The sequence below is a fragment of the Sminthopsis crassicaudata genome, chromosome 5 (genome assembly GCF_048593235.1).
Source record: "Sminthopsis crassicaudata isolate SCR6 chromosome 5, ASM4859323v1, whole genome shotgun sequence".
In the NCBI taxonomy this organism is placed as follows: domain Eukaryota; kingdom Metazoa; phylum Chordata; class Mammalia; order Dasyuromorphia; family Dasyuridae; genus Sminthopsis; species Sminthopsis crassicaudata.
In genome coordinates this window covers 83,882,035-83,906,003 of record NC_133621.1, presented here as the reverse complement: position 1 = coordinate 83,906,003, position 23,969 = coordinate 83,882,035, and the positions used below count along the sequence as shown (strand labels likewise).

The 23,969-nt window shown below is 31.0% G+C and overlaps 1 protein-coding gene across 2 annotated transcripts in view; it reads right to left on the bottom strand.

The window, feature by feature from the left end:
- LMBR1 (limb development membrane protein 1) overlaps window positions 1-23,969 on the bottom strand; it is a 170,655-nt gene that overhangs the window by 39,463 nt on the left and 107,223 nt on the right. For both annotated transcript variants that reach the window (XM_074267320.1, XM_074267321.1), the window contains exons 6-9: window positions 18,719-18,845; window positions 17,560-17,628; window positions 14,884-14,948; window positions 12,405-12,477 (exon numbers count right to left, since the gene is read on the bottom strand). In XM_074267320.1, coding sequence (XP_074123421.1) covers window positions 12,405-12,477; window positions 14,884-14,948; window positions 17,560-17,628; window positions 18,719-18,845 — 334 coding nt within the window. The remainder of the gene's footprint in view (window positions 1-12,404; window positions 12,478-14,883; window positions 14,949-17,559; window positions 17,629-18,718; window positions 18,846-23,969) is intronic.

Genomic DNA, 23,969 nt, shown 5'->3' with positions numbered 1-23,969 from the left:
TTTTAAATCTATAATTCTTTGAATTTGCGATTAATTAGAAAAATCAATTATCCAACCATAATGGAAGTTACTATGACTATAAAATCCAAATATAGAACTCATTTTCTGTATCTTATAGACAAAGTCTCCAATATAATAAAGATTAAGAAAAACCTAGGGAGTTATGTATGGCTTTTGAAAGGAATTTGCTTTGATCATATAAATGAATGAATCAAATATATTTATTTATAATATATTGCCATCAAGAAATTATGTGAGAACATGCAAATAACTTTCACATTTGATCCTAAATCATATGTCTAGACTACATGTAAACATAGGGAAGGCCAAACATGATTTTTTTTAAGGATAAAACTTAAAAGAGATCATTTTTGAAGCACTAATTTTGAAAGGCATACATGTTCCAGGCATAAAAGAGGCAGTTTATAAAATAAATTAATATAAAATTATTTTATATTTTCAAGCAAATTCTGCTTTTTAAAAATAGTCAATTTCTTACAGCATAATACTTAACACCAAAAGCAACAGTTACCTTTATGAGTATATAATATTACATATTACTTCACTTCCTTCATTAGAAAAATAATTTTGTTTGGCAGAATTTTGACTTAAAATTGTTAAATAAACAAATAAGAAAATGGTAAAATGCATATAAAAAAGATGAGGCAAACTAGATTTAAGCATCATATCATAATTACATTATTTCAAAATGCACCTAAAAAGTCCAATGTCAGCATTGTCTAGCCAATAAGTCAAATTGGTAGACAAAACCTGTATGGACTAGTCATGAAAAATTAGAAGGGATTCTCCAAGAAAACCACAAAGCAGCTCATTTAAGGTCAATTTAACGGTATTATTCTGTTTTTCTTCCAGCCCCGACATAAGATTTCACTACCTCAAAGGAAACTGTAAGAGTATCTATTTGCATTCCCCTAGGTGATTGGCAGTTCAACACCAATTAGTTCAAAATTACACTGTTACTAGCGTGCAATAAAAACAACACCTTTCATCTTTCTTACACAGGTAAGAATACCTTCAGAGCCAATAACTTTGATCAAGTAAGTATTTTTGATCCTGCCCCACCCGTCTCTTTGGATTCAGGAAAACTAATAGCTAACAGCAACTTTTCCCAGCTTTATTCTTCAGCTAAAAGAATGATGTGGGTATTGAAAATATTTCTGCTTCCAAGATATTTTAATTTCCCAAGGTCCAATATTTCTTGAAAAAATGAAAGTGTCTTCAAACTGATATTGTTCAACCATTATACTGTCTATAAAATAAAATAACTTTTTATTTTACACTATAACTTCCTATTGCACATTATGGTTAATATTTTTTAAAAGTGTCAGTCGAACACTAACATATACAATGCTAACCTAAACAAAGACTAGGGAGAAATGTATGAGCAATTTGTTAAAACAACTCTAAACAACCAAATAAGGAGTTCCTAACCTTTAATGTTTCATGGACCCCTTTAAGCAGTTCTGGTGAAACTGATGAAATCCTTCTCAAAATAGTATTTTAAAATAACTGAAGAAAATACTAATTTCCAATTAAAGATAAGAGAAAATAAAAATGTATTCTTTTCCCCATCCAAGATCATGGATCCTTTGAAATCTGTACATATATCCCACCTTGGAAATACATAGAGGAAAAGTTAAGAACCCCTGAACTTGAACTTCCCAACAAAGAACAAACCCTTTAAAACAGAAAAGATTCTCTTCACATAAGTTTGAAGTTGCTGAAGTTCTTTGGGGAGTGGGGTGGGGAAGAAGAAACAGTTCTGGGATAGAAAAGTAGAACAGAGCATCCACTATTAAAATACACTTATCACATGCTAGAAGAAATTTATTTTTAAATGTTTTTATAAGAAATCTCTTTACAAAAATCAAATGAAGGTGGCCTAGCTGTACCTGATCTAGAACTATATTATAAAGCAGCAGTCACCAAAACCATTTGGTATTGGCTAAGAAATAGACTAGTTGATCGGTGGAATAGGTTAGGTTCACAGGACAAGATAGTGAATAAAAATAGCAATTTAGTGTTTGGCAAACCCAAAGATCCCAACTTTTGGGATAAGAATTCATTATTTGACAAAAACTGCTGGGAAAACTGGAAATTAGTATGACAGAAACTAGGCATGGACCCACACTTAACACGACATACTAAGATAAGATCAAAATGGGTCCATGATTTAGGCATAAAGAATGAAATCATAAATAAATTAGAGGAACATAGGATAGTTTACCTCTCAGACTTCAGGAGGAAGGAATTTGTGACTAAAGGAGAACTAGAGATCATTATTGATCACAAAATAGAAAATTTTGATTACATCAAATTAAAAAGCCTTTGTACAAACAAAACTAATGCAAACAAGATTAGAAGGGAAGCAACAAATTGGGTTAAAAATTCTGATAAAGGCCTCATCTCCAAAATATACAGAGAATTGACTCTAATTTATAAGAAATCAAGCCATTCTCCAATTGATAAATGATCAAAGGATATGAACAGACAATTTTCAGATGATGAAATTGAAACTATTTCCACTCATATGAAAGAGTGTTCCAAATCACTATTGATCAGAGAAATGCAAATTAAGACAACTCTGAGATACCACTACACACCTGTCAAATTGGCTAAGATGACAGGAACAAATAATGATGAATGTTGGAGGGGATGTGGGAAAACTGGGACACTGATGCATTGTTGATGGAGTTGTGAAAGAATCCAACCATTCTGGAGAGCAATCTGGAATTATGCCCAAAAAGTTATCAAACTGTGCATACCCTTTGATCCAGCAGTGCTACTACTGGGCTTATATCCCAAGGAAATGCTAAAGAAGGGAAAGGGACCTGTATATGCCAAAATGTTTGTGGCAGCCCTTTTTGTAGTGGCTAGAAACTGGAAAATGAATGGATGTCCATCAATTGGAAAATGGTTGGGCAAATTATGGCATATGAATGTTATGGAATATTATTGTTCTGTAAGAAATGACCAGCAGGATGAATATAGAGAGGCTTGGAGAGACTTACATCAACTGATGCTGAGTGAAATGAGCAGAAATAGGAGATCATTATATGCTTCAACAATAATACTGTATGAGGATGTATTCTGATGCAAGTGGATATCTTCAACATAGGGAAGAGCTAATCCAATTCCAATTGATCAATAATGGACAGAATCAGCTACACCAAGAGAAGGAACACTGGGAAATGAGTGTAAACTGTTAGCATTTTTTTTTTATCTCCCCACGTTATTTTTACCTTCTGAATCCAATTCTTCCTTTGCAACAACAACAACAAAATTGGGTTCTGCACATATATATTGTACCTAGGATATACTATAACATATTTAATATGTATGGGAATGCCTATCATCTAGGGGAAGGGGTGGAGGGAAGGAGGGGAAAAATTCGGAACAGAAGGGAGTACAAGGAATAATGTTGTAAAAAATTACCTATGCATATGTACTGTCAAAAAATGTTATAATTATAAAATTAATAATAAAAAAAGAAAAAAGAAAGAAATCTCTTTACAAAAGATGATGATGTCAATTCCAAAACTTTCAAATGCTGAGAGTCGCTTTGGTTCACTATTTTCTTCATAATACCTATTATCCAAAATGCAACAAATTTACTAAATCATCACTTAGAAAAGACAATTTCCTCAGAGCAAATGTTCTTGCAAAACTTAGAAATATTATTAGGCAAGCTTTGATAAGCATTAAAAATGAAAATCTATAAGCTATCTGAGGGCAGGAACTCTCACTTTTTCTTTTTATATCCCTAGCATCTAGCACAGAACCAGTTATCATAGTAATCAATTAATAAATGATATGTTGATTACAAATAATCTGTTACATCTATATACCAGATCCTGACTAAAATTTTCATGAGGGAAGAAAATCAGAAACTGTCTTCTCTACTTCTATTCTAACATTTATTTAAGTAATGTTTTCTGTCTAGAGTAAAGGTAAGAGTTGGGAGACCCTAGCTATCAGATACTAAATGTAATTCAAAATAAAGTGTGAAATATAAATAAATTTGAATTTTAATGAAGGCAAAAAGTATTAAACATCAGTAATTTTGAAATGCATCCATAAAGATGAATTTGTTTGCTGTTCTTTTCAACTTAAGACATTAGCTGGTACTAGGTCTTTCACACACTCATGTGTACAGATAGATAGATAGATAGATAGATAGATAGATAGATAGATATGAACACATACATTGTGCTTCATGGGCATATTTTACTGCTGAAAATATATATGTCTTAAAGGCATCAGCAAGTAAATATGCATATAATATTCCATCTAATTAAGTCAGTTAGTTTATTATTAGACATTTATGTGCCAGAGCACTGTCAAGTGCTATGGATACAAAAGCAAAAACATCTCTAGCCCTCAAAACTCCAATTCAAATGTAGGAGACAATGTGTAAATAGTTAGGTACATACAAACTGGAAAGAGCTGATAGAAAGTAACTGCAAAGAGGAAAGGCATTAGCAGCTTGGAAGACTAGGAAAGATCTGCAGAAGACAGGATTTGAGCCAGGCCAACTAAGAATCACAAAGGTGAAGAAGAAAAGCATTCTAGGGATGAGAGACAACCAGTATAAAGGCACAGAGTAGAACATGGAGGCAAGTGGGACATGGAACCTGGATCAAAGATTTGTGTGAAGAGTGGTAAAGTTTAAGAGAACTTTATTAACAACAATGCTATCTGAAATTCCTTAGTACCCTTCATAGATTATATAATGCCTTTACTCAAAAGATCAATATAATTTCCTTGACATAATAGTGTGTCCTATTATCATGCCATTAAAAAACTTCAAAATGCCTACTGGATACAAGGCACAGGTAGGAAAAAAAGACAACTTTCCCTCCTCCTTCAAAGAATTTATACTATAAAGCATATAAGTAGATATAAAGTAATATAAGCAGTAGAAAGCACCAAAAGCTGGGTAGTTCCAGAAAAGTCTTCTCTAGGAGGTGGTTCCTAAGCCAAGCTATGAATTATATCAGAAGATTTGGTAAGAAGAGAATTCATGTCAAGTATCCAGATGCTCATACAAAGGATGAAGTAGGATGTGACAAGTAAGAAACACAAAGCAGCTAAAATGGGAGTTCTGAGTGAAAGTAGAATCCATAAAGGTGATCAAAAGAAAGTAAGGGTGGAATGGTGGAGGGAAATGCCATGGTTAGGTCTTTTGGGGGGGAAAGATTTTTTTAAGCTTCTATAAGGAAGATGAATTAGAGGCAGGTAAATAGTTAAAGAAGAATGTCCAGCAGGAAGCAATTACAATTGAAGTGAGTTGAAGTGAGAAGCCATGTGGAGTTCTGGTAAGTAGAAAGGAATTGACATGGAAGTAAAATCAAAATGAGATTTGTTAACTGACCAGATACTGGAGGCAGAGGAGCAGTGATGGCAAGGGACCCAAGAGTTTGCAAACCTGAATGACTAGAAAGATGATGGTACCTTCAATAGAATTGGAAAGTTGGATGGAATATGGGAGGCAGAGAAAAATAATGAGTTTCATTTTGGGCATGATGTGTATGAGTTGAATTGTATGAATTGTACTTCAGCAGAGAAATTAAGAATTGTATGCTTGGGAGTTTTCTATTTCAAAATGGCAAATGAATTCTTGGGAACTGATAAGGTCCCCAAGAGTGAAAGCAAGAAAGAGAAAAGGCCTGGGACAGAGCTTTGAGGAATATTCATACTTGCTTTTCCTCAATCTTCACTTTCCCAGTAGTTTATAAATTATTTCCTATGCTTTGGGTTGTCTGCTCCATAGTTCTCCATCAATTAAAATCCTTCCCTTCTTTTTAGCTTTAATAAAGGTGACATCTCTTCTAAGAAACTTTCCCCAATTTCATTAGTTATAGTATCTCTCCTATATCGCATATTGCATAAAACTATGCAGATTTTTCCTTGCGAAAGTATACTACAATAGCTCAGATGAACAGCAATGAAGACCTAGGCTAGTTTTATCTGTAAAGAATAGGCAATGGAAATAAGAGAAGGTGAGAAGGTAAAACTGACAAAATTTGTCAACTGAATAGTTACAGGAAGATGAGGGGAGAGAAAAGATAAGAAAAAATATTTAGGACAGAAATAAAGAAATCTGGAAAATAGAAGGTTTATTGCTATTGGTCATTTAAATTGTGTCCGACTCTTCATCACTCTATTTGGGGTTTTCCTGGCAAAGATACCGGAGTGGTTTATAATTTCCTTCTTCAGCTCATTTTTATAGACTGAGGCAAAGTAAGTGGCTTGCCCAAGGTCATACTGAAGCTACCTTTGAACTCAGGTCTTCCTGAATTGAGAGCTGGTATGGTATTCACTGTACCCCATTGCTCCCCCAAAAGCTTTTAGGGAACAATAAAAATTTCTGGGTTTGGACATTTTGAATTTGACATCACTATGGGGTAGCCAGTTGAGATTTATAACTGTAGAAATAAAAGAAATGAGGGTTAGACATGCAATTTAGAAAGTCATGTGCAAAGCAATCATAATTAAATCTATGGGAATGGAGGATGTCATTGAAACAGCTTGGAGAAAGAAGAGGATGCAGAATAAAGTTCTAAGACAATCACATTTAGGGAACACAAGATAAATGATTCTGATAAAGAAAATAAAATGGAGTAATTCAGAAATTCAGGAAAAGAATAATAGATAAATGTTCTAATGAGAGAGTCAACATCTTGCATATTATGACTTATCCCATCATGATTTCAATATATTGTAGATCGGCATAAGAAATTAAGTGGGAATTTGGGGGGAGTTTTAGAGAAGCCATAGACAACAAATGAAAGCTAGCAGACATCACAGAGCCTATGACCAAATATTTAACCTAAATTTTATAATAAGATACTATAAACACTCCATAAAGGAAAAATTCAGACTTTTCTAGTATGAAGGGATGGCCAAAAACATTTATGCGGATTTTCCAAAGCTCAGGGACATCAAGTCCCTGGCTATATGGATGAAATAAATAATCAGGTAAGATGAAAAGTAATCTCAGAGGAGAAAACATTTAACAGTGAAGAGAATAAGAAAAGGCCTTCTACAAGAGGTTGGATTTGAGGTAACTTACAAGATAAAGGTGAAGAGGAAAAGGCATTCCAGGAAATGGCCCAAAGGCAGAAGATAGAGCATCATGTAAAAGGAACAAGCCCAAGTAGGTGGCCAAAGTTGCAGTGTTACAAGAGTGAGAAAGTTAAGTATAAGAGAGAAAGTATAAGATTGTGAAAAGTTTAAATACTCTTTACATTTGATTGCTATGCATCAGAAAAGCACTTTTGTAGCTGAGTCAAGATATGGGGAAAGACTTAGGCAGGGAGACAAATTAGAAGGTTTTTGCAATAGTCTAATGGATGAGGAGGGTCTGAGAGAAATAAGTATGTATAATAGATGTTAAGGTAGAAATGATAAAAAAAAAAAAATTGGCAATTGTACAAGTGGATTAATGTGAAGAGTTGAGATGACATCAAAGTTGTGAACTTGAGTGACTAGGAGGATGGTAATGCCCTCAACAGTAAGAGGGAAGCTCAGAAAAGGAGAAGGGTTAAAGTATTTGGAAACGAGGAAGCAAATAATGAGAAGGAACAGAGTCATGACCTTGAAAGCAGTATCAGAAGACCAGTCATGACAAAAAACAGATTTCAAGGGATTGGCAACAATTGGAGATAAGAAAGTGTGGCCATACCTATAGACAGGTGTTGTGTTCTTTAAGGAGTTTGACTGTTAAAGGGAGGAGAGATTTAAAATAACCATTGAATGGATGAATGGATGATAGAATCAAGTAAGGAATGGAGATTTTTTTCTTAAGAATGGAGAATCCTTAACTATGAGCAATATTTGAGGATGACTGAAGGCAGCAAGAAAAGAACAATTATATAAGAAGAGGCTGAAAATTAAGAGAGAAAGGCTGGAGCTGCTAAGAAACAGGAGGGGATAGAGTTCAAAGGCACAAATTTAAACTTTGGTGTAGGTTAAGAAGAAGGACCAAATCACCCTCTAAGACTGAAGCAAAGGAAAATAAGATGAAAAACAGGGACGAAGAGGGCTGAAGTGACATGCTCATCATCACTCTTTTTCGAGTTCATCAGAGGTCACAAGACATGATATAGATTATTTTAGTGTCAATAAATGAATAATAGCTTTGTTATATTTTCATGTTAATAAATTAATAATAGTGAAAAGATCTTGAAATAGCTAGGTGGCGCAATAGATAGAGCACTACAGTGGCCCTACAGTCAGGATTTGATGAAATGCATAACTAGATTACACTTGGTACAGTTATATGTTATCTAAAAGAAATGGGAAAAAGAAAAGGGAATGAGGTTAGGTTTTGGTTTTATTAAGAAGATTCATTCATAAGGAAATAGTGGAACCAGAAAGAAGTATAACAAATAGATGAAAATCAATGAGGGAAAAACAGAAGTGACTTTCTAATTAGCCAGAAAGAAGAAACTAGTGAGTAATTTAGAAATTGTCTAATGTCTAAAATAAGGAGATAGTGAGAGCATTACCATGCCCTTGATGAACTCAAGTCTTGTGGCCAGGATTAACTAGATTCATCCTGAAAGAACTGGCTGGCATAATTTCTGAACCAGTCAGTGATATCTGAAACATCACAGAAAATTTAAGTGGTAACCCAAGACTGGAAAAGAGCTGATGTTGCCCCTTTTCAAAATAAAGAAGAGAGTCTACAAATAGCCAGTGAGTTTCCTTTTGATTTCAGGGATGATTCCAAACAGAATAATGAAAAATACAGTTGACAAATATCTAGATAAATAAGAAAAAAAAAGATTTTTAGAAAGGGACAAGAGAATCATGGCAGACTAACCTAATTTCCTTCTTTAATAGGATTACTAAATTAATGGATGAAGAAAATGTTATAGATATAATTTAATTAGATTTTAACAAAAAACTTTTGATAAAGTATTTCATACTCTTCTTTTAAAGAAGTTAAAAAGATATGGACTATATAACAGTTAAGATAGATTAACTGATTCCATCTGTTTAACTGATTGGTCAGACTCAAAATGGACTTAATTCATGACTCAGATGTCAAAGTGGCAAGAAATCTCCAGTAGAGAATCAGAGGGATCTGTGCTTTGTTATTTTAACCTGTTAATGAATAATATATAAAAGTATAGTGGGCATGCTCATCAAGTTTGAACCAATCTAGGAGGCAAAGTTAATACATAGTCAAGATCCAAAAGAACCCTACCAGAATAGAGTATTGGGGTAAATCTAATGAGATGAAATTCAACAGAAATATCTTACATTTTGGTGTAAAAATAAATAAAACAACCCCAAACACACAACTTTACAATACAAGATGGAAGGCATAGTAGAATAACACTTGTACTCAAAAAAATATTATAGGGTTTTTAGTGATGACAAGTACCATATGAATCAGTAGTATGATGTTAACCAAAAAAAAAAAAAAAAAAAAAAAAAAAAAAAAAAAAAAAACCAAACAAACAAAAACAAAAAAACAAAACAAAAAAAAAAAAAACAGAATGTAATCTTCAGGTACATTAAGATTATAGGCATAATTTTCAGACATGGAGAGGTAATAGTCCCAATGTATACTGCCTTCATCAGACCTCATTTGGAGTATGTTCATTTGTAGGTGTCACAGGTTTAAAAGGAAATTAATGAGCTGGGGAATGTCACAAAGAGAACAATCAGATTAACAAAGGGCATTGAAACTATATTTTATTAGGATTAGTTGAAGGAACTGGGAATGTTTTGCTTGGAGAAGACTCAGGGAGCGCCTGATAGTTATCTTTAAGTACTGAAAAGGCTGTCATATTGAGAAAGAATTAGATTTGTTCCTTAGCCCAATAGATAAATTTAGGCTTGATTTCAGGGAAGGAAGGCTCCCTAACAATTAGAGATAACTCAAAAGGAACAGGCTGTGTTAAGGAGAGGCTGGTTTCCTTTCTTTGCTGGATGGCTACTTGTTAGGTGTGTTACAATGGGTATTTCTTTTATGTACAGATTAGATAGTCACTGAGCTCTCTTCCATTTCTCAAATTTTGTGAGAATATATTGTCTTACTGATATTTCCACAATTTTTACTGAAAAACTTGCTTCAAAAAATACAACATAAATATCTCTCCATCATATAACTTTTACATTAATCCTATGCATTTTAATTCTCTCTAACTTTTGAGATAGACTAATGAAAACACTCAATCCATATAACAACTATTTATCTAATTCTGACTTTTTTGTCAAAGAAGTATTCATATAATACCATAAACATGCTTCTAACAGACCTAATATTTTAAGTATTTTACAGTAGATAACTAACATCAAACAGTAACCATAATAATCACTCTATGATGTCTTCAAAGAGGTTCAGTGAACAATTGAGTTATATGTTTATATATGTATGTTACAAAGACAACTTAGATAATAGTAGAGCCACAAGCAAAATATGGCCTTCCAAAATAATACAAAACAAAAATGTGCTGTTGAATCCATTTTAATGACCTAAAAATGCAAAATCTATTATTTAACACCTATATACTAACTTTCTTGCTCCACTTCATTTAAAGATACATTTGGCCTCTTAGCCAATATTTCTTTTTCTTTATTACCAAATGACACTTTCAAACTTTAGCAGAATTCTTAAGCCTTAGGATTTTAAAATAATTTTTAATTAAATATTTTTGGCTCCAAAAAAATGGGGGCAGGTAGGAAGTAAGGCTGACAAAAAGAGGGTTAATTTCAATCATTACTAGTACCATTACTATCTTGACACAACTTGTCTAACCTCTTTGAATTCTAGTTACTGATTTGTAAAATGTAAATAACATACATCAAGAGTACTGGGAGAGGAGAGGAAAGTCCTATGTGACAGAATTAAATACATTATACATTGCTGAAAGGTACATTTATCTTAATTCTTGGTAGTTTATATATATTTATCCCATTTTATCATGGATATCTACAACAAAAAAGATTTATAAATTTAGTGTAATAATGTGAAACTAAGACAGTTTTTGAATAAAATTTGTAAGTCATTTATTTTCAATTATAGCTAACAACTAAATATAATGGTACATAAAAGCGGTATTAATAGTATAATAATTCTAAGATATTAAAGATCTAAAAGTTTGTCCCTCAATATTTTTGGTATCTATTTTACTCTTTTGTACAATGGTTCCAACTCTATCCTTCACCAAAAACCAAAAACAAAAAACAAAAAAAAAAAAAAATCTCAGAAAAAACCCTTTAAAAATTATCTAGTATCAGGTGTTTTTGGGTTTTTTTAACTAAACAAATTTTTACATATAATTTTACTTAAGATATATCAGAATTATACAGTTAGGTGAAAAATGACACATTTCCTGTAACATACTATTTATTTCTGAATTAAAATTAAATGTAATTTGTTGCTAATTTTTTAATCTTGAAAAAAATCATTTATTTTATAATACAGTGAGAAACCAGCTCAGGACAAAAAGAAAATCACTAAAATAAAAACAAATAAAGAAAAAATTTTATCTTCATTCTTTACTAATTTCCTTTTTTTCTACTAGAGACCAAAAATTATTAGAGGACCTTAAAAAATAAACTTTTTAATTTTCTAAGCTGCTTTATAATCTAGTTTAAAATTACCTTCAAAACTTTACACCAAAAAATACTTTACTTTCAAGAAATAATTAAGAAAACAAGTTTTTGAACCTTATGGTTACAGTGTGATATACAGGTTAGAGTGTTGACTCTGGTTTAACATCTGTCCATGATACTATTAAACAATGAGTAAATCTCTTAACCACTCTAAGCCTCAGTTTCCTAATCTGTAAAAAGATGAAAATATACCCATAGTAACTCCTTCAAAAACATTATACAATATAGGTAAACTGTGTAATGTATAATGTGTATATGTATAATGTATAATGAATGTATAATGTATATTGAATTATTGTGTATGATGAAGCTTTTTGTAAACCTTAAAGCATCATAAATAGCCATGATTATTGACAGTTATATAACTTGTCTGGATGCATGATTTCAGAAAATAAAGAACTGGAAGAATAACTCAAGCCATCAACAAGATTACATGAAATATGTAAAACTTTAATAACCAATAACTAAAAGTTTATCTTTCGATAACATAGGCTGAGACTTTACAAAGATGCATCAACCTGTGAAATGCATCTGCTCCACAGCTAATAATGGCACAGATTTGAACACCTCCCTCTGAAGCCAATCACTTTGATTACGGAAAGAATTGATGCCTCAGTCACAGGGCTACACTGTTAGGCTATGGCCTAATCTTCTTTCCAGTTCTGATTCAAAATGTCAGTCTATTTTGATTATCCTACACTATGGATTTACATAATTTTTGGTCTAAATATTTAACACACAAATACCATTTAGTTTCCTCTGAAGTGCTTCTTCTTCAAGTGTAATGATATAAATTTGTTCATCCAGGTCTTCAAGAATCTGAATACAGAAATAAAAGTATTAACTGATATAGCACATTAACTGATATAGTATATGTAAAATAAATTATCATTATCTTTTATGTACAAAACTTAAAATGCTATTAAATGTTAGTTATTAAGCTATAATTCAGTCAAAATATTTGCAAGCTAAAGAATACACATATATATATATATATATGTATACACACATTATTAAATACACCAAAAAATTGCCCCAAATGTTTACTTTACTAATTTGCATTCTAAAGAAGTCAAAAGTTATTTCTTTATCAAGTAATCTGCATTTATTTCACTTGCCAAAAGCATATGAAGCTAAAGAAAACTTTTTTTAAATAATTACTAAACATAATCATTTCTAAGGACACATAAACAAACATTATATGCTTATACATGCTCCAAAAGTCATAATTTAAAAACTAAAAAGGACATAAATAATCATTTTCTTCCTTGTATATACCAACCTGTTGAACATTTACTTTAATTTGGCACAAATGAGCCAAAAAATTTACTAGCATGTAATATTTTGCCATTTTTTTACTTTGAAAATACCATATTGAAATTTAACTTTCCTTTATCAAGGTCAACTTGTAATGAAGCCAATTAATGAAATGGGGGAATTTAAATTTTAATATCATATAACTCATTTCCATCATGTCATAATTCACTCTAAATCAAATGAAAATTAAAATAATATTAGTCAACTTGATTATATGTGCTACCTTCTTCCCAACCCCCCTCTACCATCCAATTCCCAGGGTAATAAGTTACCTGACACATAGTAGATACTTGTTGATTCAACCTGATTTTTGCATTTGACAATGAAAAATCAGCAATATATTCTTTAATTGTTTGCTTTGTTTACATCACATTACATCTGCTTAATCTTGTGATGTATAATACAGCAATACAAGTCAGAAAATTTTGCTTCTAAGACCAACGTGTCACCTCTTTCTAGCTGCTTGATTTGGAGTTAGCCATTAAACTATTATAAACCTAAGATTTCTCATTGGTAAAATGAGAAAAGTAATATTGCCCTGACTATTTCACAATGCAGATCAAATGAAATAATACATGTGAAAGTATATTGCAAATTGTAAATCACAACACAAAGATAATTATTGTTATTCAGCCCTTGTTCCAACAGAAAAATACTTTAAAAACCACATACTTAACTATACCCCTCATTCCAAGGAAGATCTGAGAGAGGACAGAATTGCTTGAGATTAGTATTTTACATCAGTCTAAGAGACAAACTATTTATTTCCAAAATGGAAGACCTTAGCAGGTAGAAAAAGAGAATAAAACTGCTTATTTTTTAAAGTTTCTCTGAAACCAAGTCTTCACTATGTAGTTTCATAAGTTCCTGAACAATATATTACATATCAAATGCAAAAAAAAAAAAAACCCAAAGCCAAAAACGACTGATTTTTACAAAAATTATGCCCTCAATCTCCTGTTAGTACAAATAATCAAGACCTTGCTTTTCAAAGTCTATCTAGATAAATAATCAATCTACTACAACATATTATATATCAATGATATTGGCTTAATGAAATATACTTCTAGAAATTATATTAAAATGGATGTACATTTCTTTTAAAAAATTGTACTTCTATTTATACTTACATTTGAAAACTCAATTTTATGAAACCTATAAATGAGATAAAGTTAATTCATACTACAAATGGATTTTTCCATTTATAAAAAAAGTTTTACTATGAGGGAAAAATTAGTAAATTCCATTAGTACATCTAAGTCCATCGAGTAATTAATCTGCAAAGATATACTAACAGAGAAATTATTTAGAATCATCACCAATTGAAGATATTAATAGTAAAAGTCTTCTATAAAATTAAATTTAAAATTGATGAAAAATTTAATTCATAAAAAATAAATTGTACGTGATACATATATATATATATATATATATATATATATTACATGTGTGTGTTTTTTAAGAATAATTTCACTAGGCAAAAAGACTAGGTAAAAAATAACCAAGTTTTCTATATTAGGTCTTGAAATACTGTAAAATTTCTATTTAGGAGAAAAATTGTTCAGAAATCATCTGCTGACTCTGAGCAATTAATTTTACCTTGCAGGATCTCAATTTCCTCTTCTGTTAAATAAGTATAAACATATGATCTTTAAAGTTCCTTCCACTAAGATCCTATGATTCACCTAAAAAAGTAGGATGCTAGGCTAAAATGGGCTTATACCTTTAAGAATTAAGAAACTTTGATTTAAATGAAAAAGAAATTTTTTTCCAATAAGGCTTATAATCACAAAATCAAGGATTGCTATTATACATACACCACTAAACAGTAAGTTAAAATATAATTTTTAAAATGTTCAAATGCAATTACATTTATTTTTGTAGAAAAAAAGACTGAAAAATACTTACTGTTGGTTTCACCAACAATTGACCCATGACTGTAAACATTCGTGAAAGCCCAACTGGTGTGCATACTATAGAAGATAAATTGTTTACTAAGGGACAGAATTTTAGATTTCAAAGTAAAGATAAATACATTACTAATCTATGAAGACTATGACACACTGAAATTAAGATGATCCTTTTTATCATTCTCATGGAGTATTTAGATTGTCACTTTTAATATTGGCAAATATCATATAGCTATTTTTAACTCTTGCCTGTCACAAAATAAAATGGCAAACTATTATATTATCACAGTGAAAACATTTTAACATCAATGAGTAACAATTACTCAATGCCAACAATTAAACAGTGCCCATCTCTTTGATACCTCTTCTAAGTTAAAAATACTTGCTTAAACATTTAAGTATATTAATGGAATCAGATTCTTAATAGAAAGGTCATCATGGAACATTTTAAACAAATTAAAGTTCAATATGAGTGAAATAAGTGTGATATTGAGAAAAGTCTACAATATCATCCATGTGACTAACAACATTTTAATTTTCAATAGAAATAAAATTAAATAATACAATAGAACTTAATTCTAAGACATGTTAAAGGACAAAACTTGATAGTATATGTTACAGTGAGAAAAAGATACATTATATATCAGTAGGTCAATGTGAACTTCAATATAATCAAAAGAATTTTCAGACAATTGAAATTGTCTTGATTATATTCAACCAACCAAAGAAACACGGCTTAACCAATTTTTACTATTTATTTTTTCTCCCCAAAGGATTTCTTAAGATATTGGAAATAGAGAAATGAGATATGCTAAATAAAAAGAACAGAGTTGCTATTCAGTTCAATGGTTAATCACATTTTTGGAATTTAAATCATTGCTTCTATAAACTTGTAATTCCTATGAAACAAAAAAGTGTTAAGGTAAACTTTTTTTAAAAATCATTAAAATGTTTCAGTTGGAGGTCAAGAATAACACCTATGTTAAAGGTGTTCCACATAATACAGGTCTGCATTTCACTATGCACATGAAGGAAGGCATTATCTGAAATCTAAGCATTATAGAGTTCACTCTTGACTATGCATATATAGTATATCTACAGCAAATTTTAATCACAATCTAAACATTGCTAACAAGAACCTAACATAGTTCTAGGCTGCTTTACCACACTGCAGATATGGGAATAGAAGCTAATTTTAACCTCTATTAAGTAAAATAAAAATTAAAAAGTAAAGCTGAAAGATTCTTTCCAAACAGAAATAATTTCTAAATAAAAAGATGTCTTAGATTACGTGTACTCTTCTGATAATACAGGTGTATCAGTGTTGAATATATATTTAAAATTAAGAACATGGGGTTTACAAGGACAAGTTTTAACTTTACTTTTAAACCATTTCAAGTTTTTCTTGCTTTGGGTCATTTAAATAGATACTATCATTTAAAAAATAAAACATTTTTGAAAGTATATATGTTAAGTTGAAGCTTAAAATAAAATGCAATATTTGAAAACCTAAAGCATTTTTTCTAATCTACTACCATATAATATTGTATTAAATCATTACTTATGCAATCAGATCCTGGCAAGTAGCAATAAGGCAGCATTTAATATTTTTAAAATATGAATGATTTTATTTATTCATTCCTTTAAGTAATATAACTGCAATTATAGTAAAAGTTATTAAAAAAGACTAAGCTACATAAAACTCTGAAATATATATATGAGCATATAAAATGGTAATGTTTTTTATATTTACATATGAGAAAAGCTGGTAGCTAGCCAAATTTCTTACTAGATAGCAATTTCAAATGAAATTATTGCTCATTTGGGTATAGTACAGAGAATGGAAAGAACTGATAGAAAGATTAAAAAATATTACTACTTCAAAGGAAAAAAATCTCTATTTAATAAAAGTAATCCTAGCAAGGTCAAGGAAAGCTATGAATGCTCAGGAAGGTAGAGTGAAGTAGATGGGAGGTAACAGATTCAGGGCCAAAAGAATACAATGATATACATCTTAGACACAATTGAAAACTAACATCAAGATTTGGCTCTACAGAAATGAAAAAAAAAATAGCTATTACTATACACCTAAAGCTAGACAAAGAAGAAAGCAAATATCATACAAATAAAATGATTTATCAGATTAGAATACTGAGGAACTAGCAGCAAATGGAAACTACATTTTTTAACCCTGAAATTATATATGTATACAATAAGACAGATGTCAAGTTTTCCAATGTTGCATACATATACATGTTTAGTGTATATGTATGTGTTTTAAGTCAATATTCTTAAATTTCGTTTTAACTATTTAATATGAAATAGAATAGTTTATTTTGTATTTTAACTCTATATTTTTCAGCTACTGAAATAGCAAAAAGACCAAGTTATATTAAAGTTCCCAAATATCAACAATCCTTCTTATTGAAGTTTATTTTTAAAATGAACACTATTAGATATATGAGAAACATAATCTAATGGATTCTTGAAAGAAAATGCAATTAATAAAAAAACTAGTCGAAACCTAGAAAAGTAAGAAAATATGATCTCAAAGAAATGACAAGTTCCTGGAATCACAAGTTTCTGGAAATCTCTAGTAATACTGAGTCTTAGAATATGAACTGATGGAGTTTGTTAATAAAATCTGACTTCCACTAATCAGAAGAATACTTACAAAGAAGTAATAAACATCCCATTAATGATATACAGGAATATAAATAAGGTAGGTAGAATTCCCAGAGATCTGTAACAAAAATATTTTAATATATGCAATAAATATTATATATACATGTTAAGTTATTAAACATTAAAAAGTTAGTTAAATCTGATGAAATTAATTCAACTCAATCAAAACTTATTAAGTGGTTTTTTTAAAACTTGTTAATATATAAGACACTATGTTGGGGAGATAAAAAGACAAAAACAAAATCTTCACCAAATTCACATTACACTGAGTCCGTACAATATATAACATAATAAAAAGAAAATTGGCTATGAAGTCTGGACCTAGGTTAAAATAGTACCACTAGTTAATAAAATCACTACTATTTATATAGCACTTTAAGGATTGAAAAGGTTTGCAAATTTGCATTACAAATATTAGCTAATATCCTTACAACTACCCTGGGAGGTGCTGTTATTATCCCTATTTTATAAATGATAAAATTTTTTTAAAAAGAAGGTAAGTGTCTTACTCAAGGTCATATAGCTAGTAAGTACCTAAGACTTCATTTAAATGTAAGCCTTTTTAATTCCAAACCTAGTACTCTATCTACTGGGCTACTTGAAGGCTTTTAGGTGAATCCCTTCATTTCCCAGGGCCTTTGTTTCCCACAATGCAAAAAGGCTTTTCAACCCTAACTCAATGATTTTACAGAGATATATAAATATACAGTAATCCGAGGAAAGCACATTCAATGTGAGCAGGAATTTGGAAGAAGGAAGAGAAGGGTTACACAGCTTGTGCCAATGCTCCAAAGCAGCACTGGAATGGAGGAGTAATGGGATCTAAGACTAAAAGACAGAATGGACCAAATTAAGGACTTTATCTTACTAATAACAGTAGAGTAAAAGGATTTAGAAAACAGAAAATTTTTGTAAAACTTTACAGATGAAATACTTTTGTGGCATCTTAGAAACAAAAGGCTATGACCTAAACATTTTGGAAGGGTACTTCAACAATCAGCAGTGATACTAAGTATGTGGTAGGCACATGAATAAACTATGCTGGAAATCGTTTTCAAGTGCTAATTAAAACATATTAGAAGAATGTAAAAGTATATAAAATGGTGACCTGCCACTGATAAGTTATTTGAAAGAAATAAATTCCTTACCATACAAAGATTCCATACTGGCAGCATCATTGTCAATGAGAGCAGACGCTACCCATACTATTCCAAGAATAAGCAATGCAAGAAGAATGAGCATAACAACAGTTTCCAAAATTCGTGCTCTGATTCCCTGAAAAGTATAATCAGAATAAAATTTTAAATATCTTTTTCTATGCTAAGTTTTTATAATTTAAAACTGCAGAATAATTCTTTACAAAGGAAAAAATGTTGCTTTACTGCAAAGGAAAAAAAAACCTTAAATGCTTACACCTCTTGAGGATTCTCTAGTTGATTTTTCCTTTTAAACCTATAGGAAATATAATTACCTTAAACTTAGAAATAAAATATACTCCTCATTAATCCCAGGATTCTGTAAAAACATTTTTATAACAATTGTGCAAAGTCATTTTTAAAGATGGATTACTTAACACTTTCAGCTAAGAAAGGATATTAGCAAATTTTTATCTATGATTTCAATCAAGGGAATGGAAGGTCAATTATGGCATATAGCCAAACAACATAGCCAGCATTAAACACAATTTAGGTACCATGTATCACTTAAGAATAGAATATCCCATTGTAATTAGTTCTGTATACTCTTCACAGTCTACAGAGCCCTCAAGTGTACAGCTAAAGAATTGCTCATTTTACTTCTATACATTAGTTTCATGGATTACATCATCCTTTCTCTACACTGGACATGAAATTAACTAATTCACAATAATGGGAGCATTACTTTATTGCAATTTCCATATTATATATGTATATGTATATATATAATTATAATTGTTTTAAAAATAAAATTACAATTTTGTCCTGAAGATCAAGATGCTGTAATTTAAAACTGAGGTCTAGCCACAAAATAAGAAGAAAATAAAACAAAACTAAGAGAAAGTATTTTATTACACATCCTGAAAAATTATGCCAGAAGATTGAATGAACATCAAAATTTTAAGACTAATATAAGCATTTTTAAATGTAGTGCTTACTCCTAAAATAATTTTATAAATATCAATGTTAGGTTTATAGTCCAGTTTGTTATAAATTATAAAACAATGTGTTTTTAAATAGGTAAATTTTATTAATAATTCTGAGTTGTAATTTCTTTATTCAAGAGTTTTGAAAAAAGTTTTTTTCCAGTTTTTGAAGGAGTGAAACCAAAATGATAAGGTACAAAATTAGAACTTTTATTATGGCTTAGGCACCTAATAAGTGCAAATAAAAGAACAGAAATAATACTACTAACAATAGGCATATACATAGTATGCTTTAAGGTTGGCTAACACACTGATCACATTTGATCCTTACAACCATGGGAGCTACGTATATTTTATGGTATGTATGCACATTTTGTTTTCAAAGGTTTTTTTCCCCAAATATATGCAAAGATAGTTTTCAACACTCACCTTTACAAAATCTTATGTTTCAAAATTTTCTCCTTCCCTTACCCTCTACACCCTCTCTCCTAGATAGTAAGCAATTCAATATAGGTTAAACATGTGCAATTTTTCTAAACATATTTCCAAATTTGTCATACTGCACAAGAAAAATCAAATCAAAAGAAAAATGCACAAGAAAGAAAATGAGCAAACAAACAAAAGATAAAAATACTATGCTTTGATCCAAATTCATTCTCCATAGTTCTCTGAGTGCAAGTGGCTCTTCCCATCATAAATCTATTGGAATTGATCTGAATCACTTCATTGGTAAAAAGAGCCGCGTCAATCACAGTTGACCATCACATAATATTCTTGTTGCTGTGAATAATGTTCTCTTGGGTCTGGCTCACCTCACTCAGCATCAGTCTATGTAAGCCTATCCAAGTTTTTTTCTGAAATCAAACTGCTCATCATTTTTAATTAGAACAGTAATATTCTATTACATTCATATACCAATATCCAACTGATGGGTATCCAATCAATTTCCAGTTCCTTTCACAAATAAAGAAATTAAAGCACACAACTAACTGATATTACTGGCCAAGGGTCACTGATCTTTGAGCTCTAAATTTTGACTATGATATTGCTGATGGTTTTCATTTTGGAGTTTCTTTCACGAAGTAATTGATAGATTCTTTCTATATCCACTTTGCCCTCATGTTCTAAGAGATCTGGGAAATTTTCTTTTTAAAATTTATTAAAATATGGCATGTATGTTCATTTTTGGTCATGATGTTTATATAGTCCAACGACTCTTAATTTTTTTTCTCCTCAATCATTCAAGCCAGCTGAATTTCCTATGAAATAATATATATATTAGCATTTGTTTTAATTATCATTATTTTATTACATCATAAAATCATTGGTCTACTTGGTCTATTCTAATTTTCAGGAAGTTTCTTATGTAGGTAAGATTTTGGACCAAGTTCTTGTACCAAACTGGAAAAACCTTTCCAATTCTTTCTGATTGTTCTCTATTGTTCTATTTCTCAAGTACTCACAAGTCATTTATTAAAAACATTTTAAAATTCTTATTTTTTAACCTTTGCTTCATCTTTGTCAGGCATTCTAGACAAGCCTGTGCAGAGACTTGTTTTTCTCTGAAGAATTGCTTGTAAATGCTTTAGAATTATTTTCTGTGTCAAATGTTTCTGCCACCATAATAGCTTATGATGGTGGCTGTTTGTGTGTTGTTTGCTCATTCTTTCAGCATCAGACTTGATAAAAGATTAGGTTTTGAAAGGAAGATCTGGATTCAGAGGGTTACTTTTTCTTATTGAGTGTTGTATTATTCCAGGTTCACAAGAGCAGTATCAACTGAGAACTGCATGCTTTCAGCACTCCCAAAGTAATCTGAACCAGAGAAATCTCATTGTTGTTCCTTTCCACTCTCCCCAGCCTAAGCTCTCCAAGTCCTTGTCCTAAGTTTGGACCTGAACAAGAATGCTTCTGGCTCCATAAGATGAAACAAAAGATTTCCCTTTGGCCTAGGATTTCTGCCTTGATCATTTCTCTAGCAGGCTAGGCTAAATGCCAGAAGTGAAAATTCCTGGAGCTTGGGGTCTGAGCCACATCACTGATATTGCCACTGACCTCTAAATTTCCTCCTTTTTCTACAGACACAATCGGGACCTCCCTTTCTAGAAATGCCACTGTACTATGTACATCTCCTTTTTTGGTCCATGCTAGATTTGTGACCTGGGACTATGGAATGGATGACAAAGTTGGTACTTGTTCTCTTTGCAGTGCCTCAATGTAGATTTGGAAAAATTGCTCCCTACATACTCATATCAAAGAATTAAATAACAATTATCCTTGGGTAGTTTATCCCATTCTCAGAGTTATTCACTGGAATAACCAGACATCCTTCCCACTATTACATTGAATAATAGTGATATTAAAAAGGTAAAAGATATAAAAGAAAATAATGAGTGACTAGATCTGATTAAGAAACAATATAGTATTCCTAATACATTATCCCAAATATAGTTGGAATTTTCCATTGTTTTGTTTTTTAATATCTTTGTTATTTTGGATAATTAAGGGGAAAACTTAAGCTTTTAAAAAATTCTTTAAAAACAAAAAAATAGGAATTCTTTTGGGGCCAAGGAACCAAAAAAAGTCCATGAAACTTAAAAGGCAATTTTAAAAGCTCCAGAAATAGCAACACCAGCAACAAAACAGATTAGTTTAGCAGCAAGGTCAAGAAGGAATTAAAATTAACTAAGACCAAAAATACTTGCCTTATACAAATAACAAATCACCAATTCCATAATATCAAATTCTAATATCTGATAAAAAAAATCCCTAAAATCAAAAATACAAATATAAAATTTATATAGTGATATAAAATGAACCTAGAGTTCAACTATCCTATAAGGTATCATTGATATTTGCCGTAACAGAAAGCCATCACTTCCCCACCTAGTTCTATTTCTTCTCTGCTACCCTTCGTCCCAGGTGAAAAGTACAGCATCTGCTTTCCTAAGGGATATCTCAATCACCAAGCATTTCCTAGATATCCCATAGAGTTACCAAGAACAAAGAGCACTTAATATATTTCATATAAAGATAATATAATCCTAGTTGGAATTTTCATTTGGAAGATAAAAATTTTGTCTACAAGCTTAATTTTTATTCAGAAGGTTAAATATTTTCAATTAAAGATATAAGTATTTTAAGCCATTCTCCAATTGATAAATGGTCAAAGGATATGAACAGACAATTTTCAGATGATGAAATTGAAACTATTTCCACTCATATGAAAGAGTGTTCCAAATCACTATTGATCAGAGAAATGCAAATTAAGACAACTCTGAGATAACCCTACACACCTGTCAGATTGGCTAAAACGACAGGAAAAGATAATGATGAATGTTGGAGGGGATATGGGAAAACTGGGACACTGATGCATTGTTGGTGGAGTTGTGAAAGAATCCAACCATTCTGGAGAGCAATCTGGAATTATGTCCAAAACGTTAACTAACTGTGCATACCCTTTGATCCAGCAGTGCTACTCCTGGGGTTATATCCCAAAGAAATACTAAAGAAGGGAAAGGGACCTGTATGTGCCAAAATGTTTGTGGCACTCCTTTTTGTAGTGGCTAGAAACTGGAAAATGAATGGAGACTTACATCAACTGATGCTGAATGAAATGAGCAGAAATAAGAGATCATTATACACTTCAACAACAATACTAGATGAGGATGTATTCTGATGGAAGTGGATATCTTCAACATAGAGAAGAGCTAATCCAATTCCAATTGATCAATGACAGACAGAATCAGCTACACCCAGAGAAGAAACACTGGGAAATGAGTGTAAACTTAGCATTTTTTTTATTTTTCTCCCCAGGTTATTTTTACCTTCTGAATCCAATTCTTCCTTTGCAACAACAACAAAAAAAAAATTCGGTTCTGCACATCTATATTGTACCTAGGATATACTATAACATATTTAATATGTATGGGAATGCCTATCATCCAGGGGAAGGGGTGGAGGGAAGAAGGGGAAAATTCGGAACAGAAGGAAGTACAAGGGATAATGTTGTAAAAAATTACCTGTGCATATGTACTGTCAAAAACTGTTATAATTATAAAATTAACAAAAAAGATATAAGTATTTAGATAGCATTTTAAAATATAGTTTTTAAAAATTTTAAATGAGCTCAGGAAAAATATTAGCTAAATCTTAATGTATAAAAATACATAAAACAAGCTGAAATTCAGAAAACAGTTAAGAAACATGATTAAGAATGTTGAATTTCACGTCACTTCGTTACTACTTTATTACATCCTTAAACAATACTATCTCCA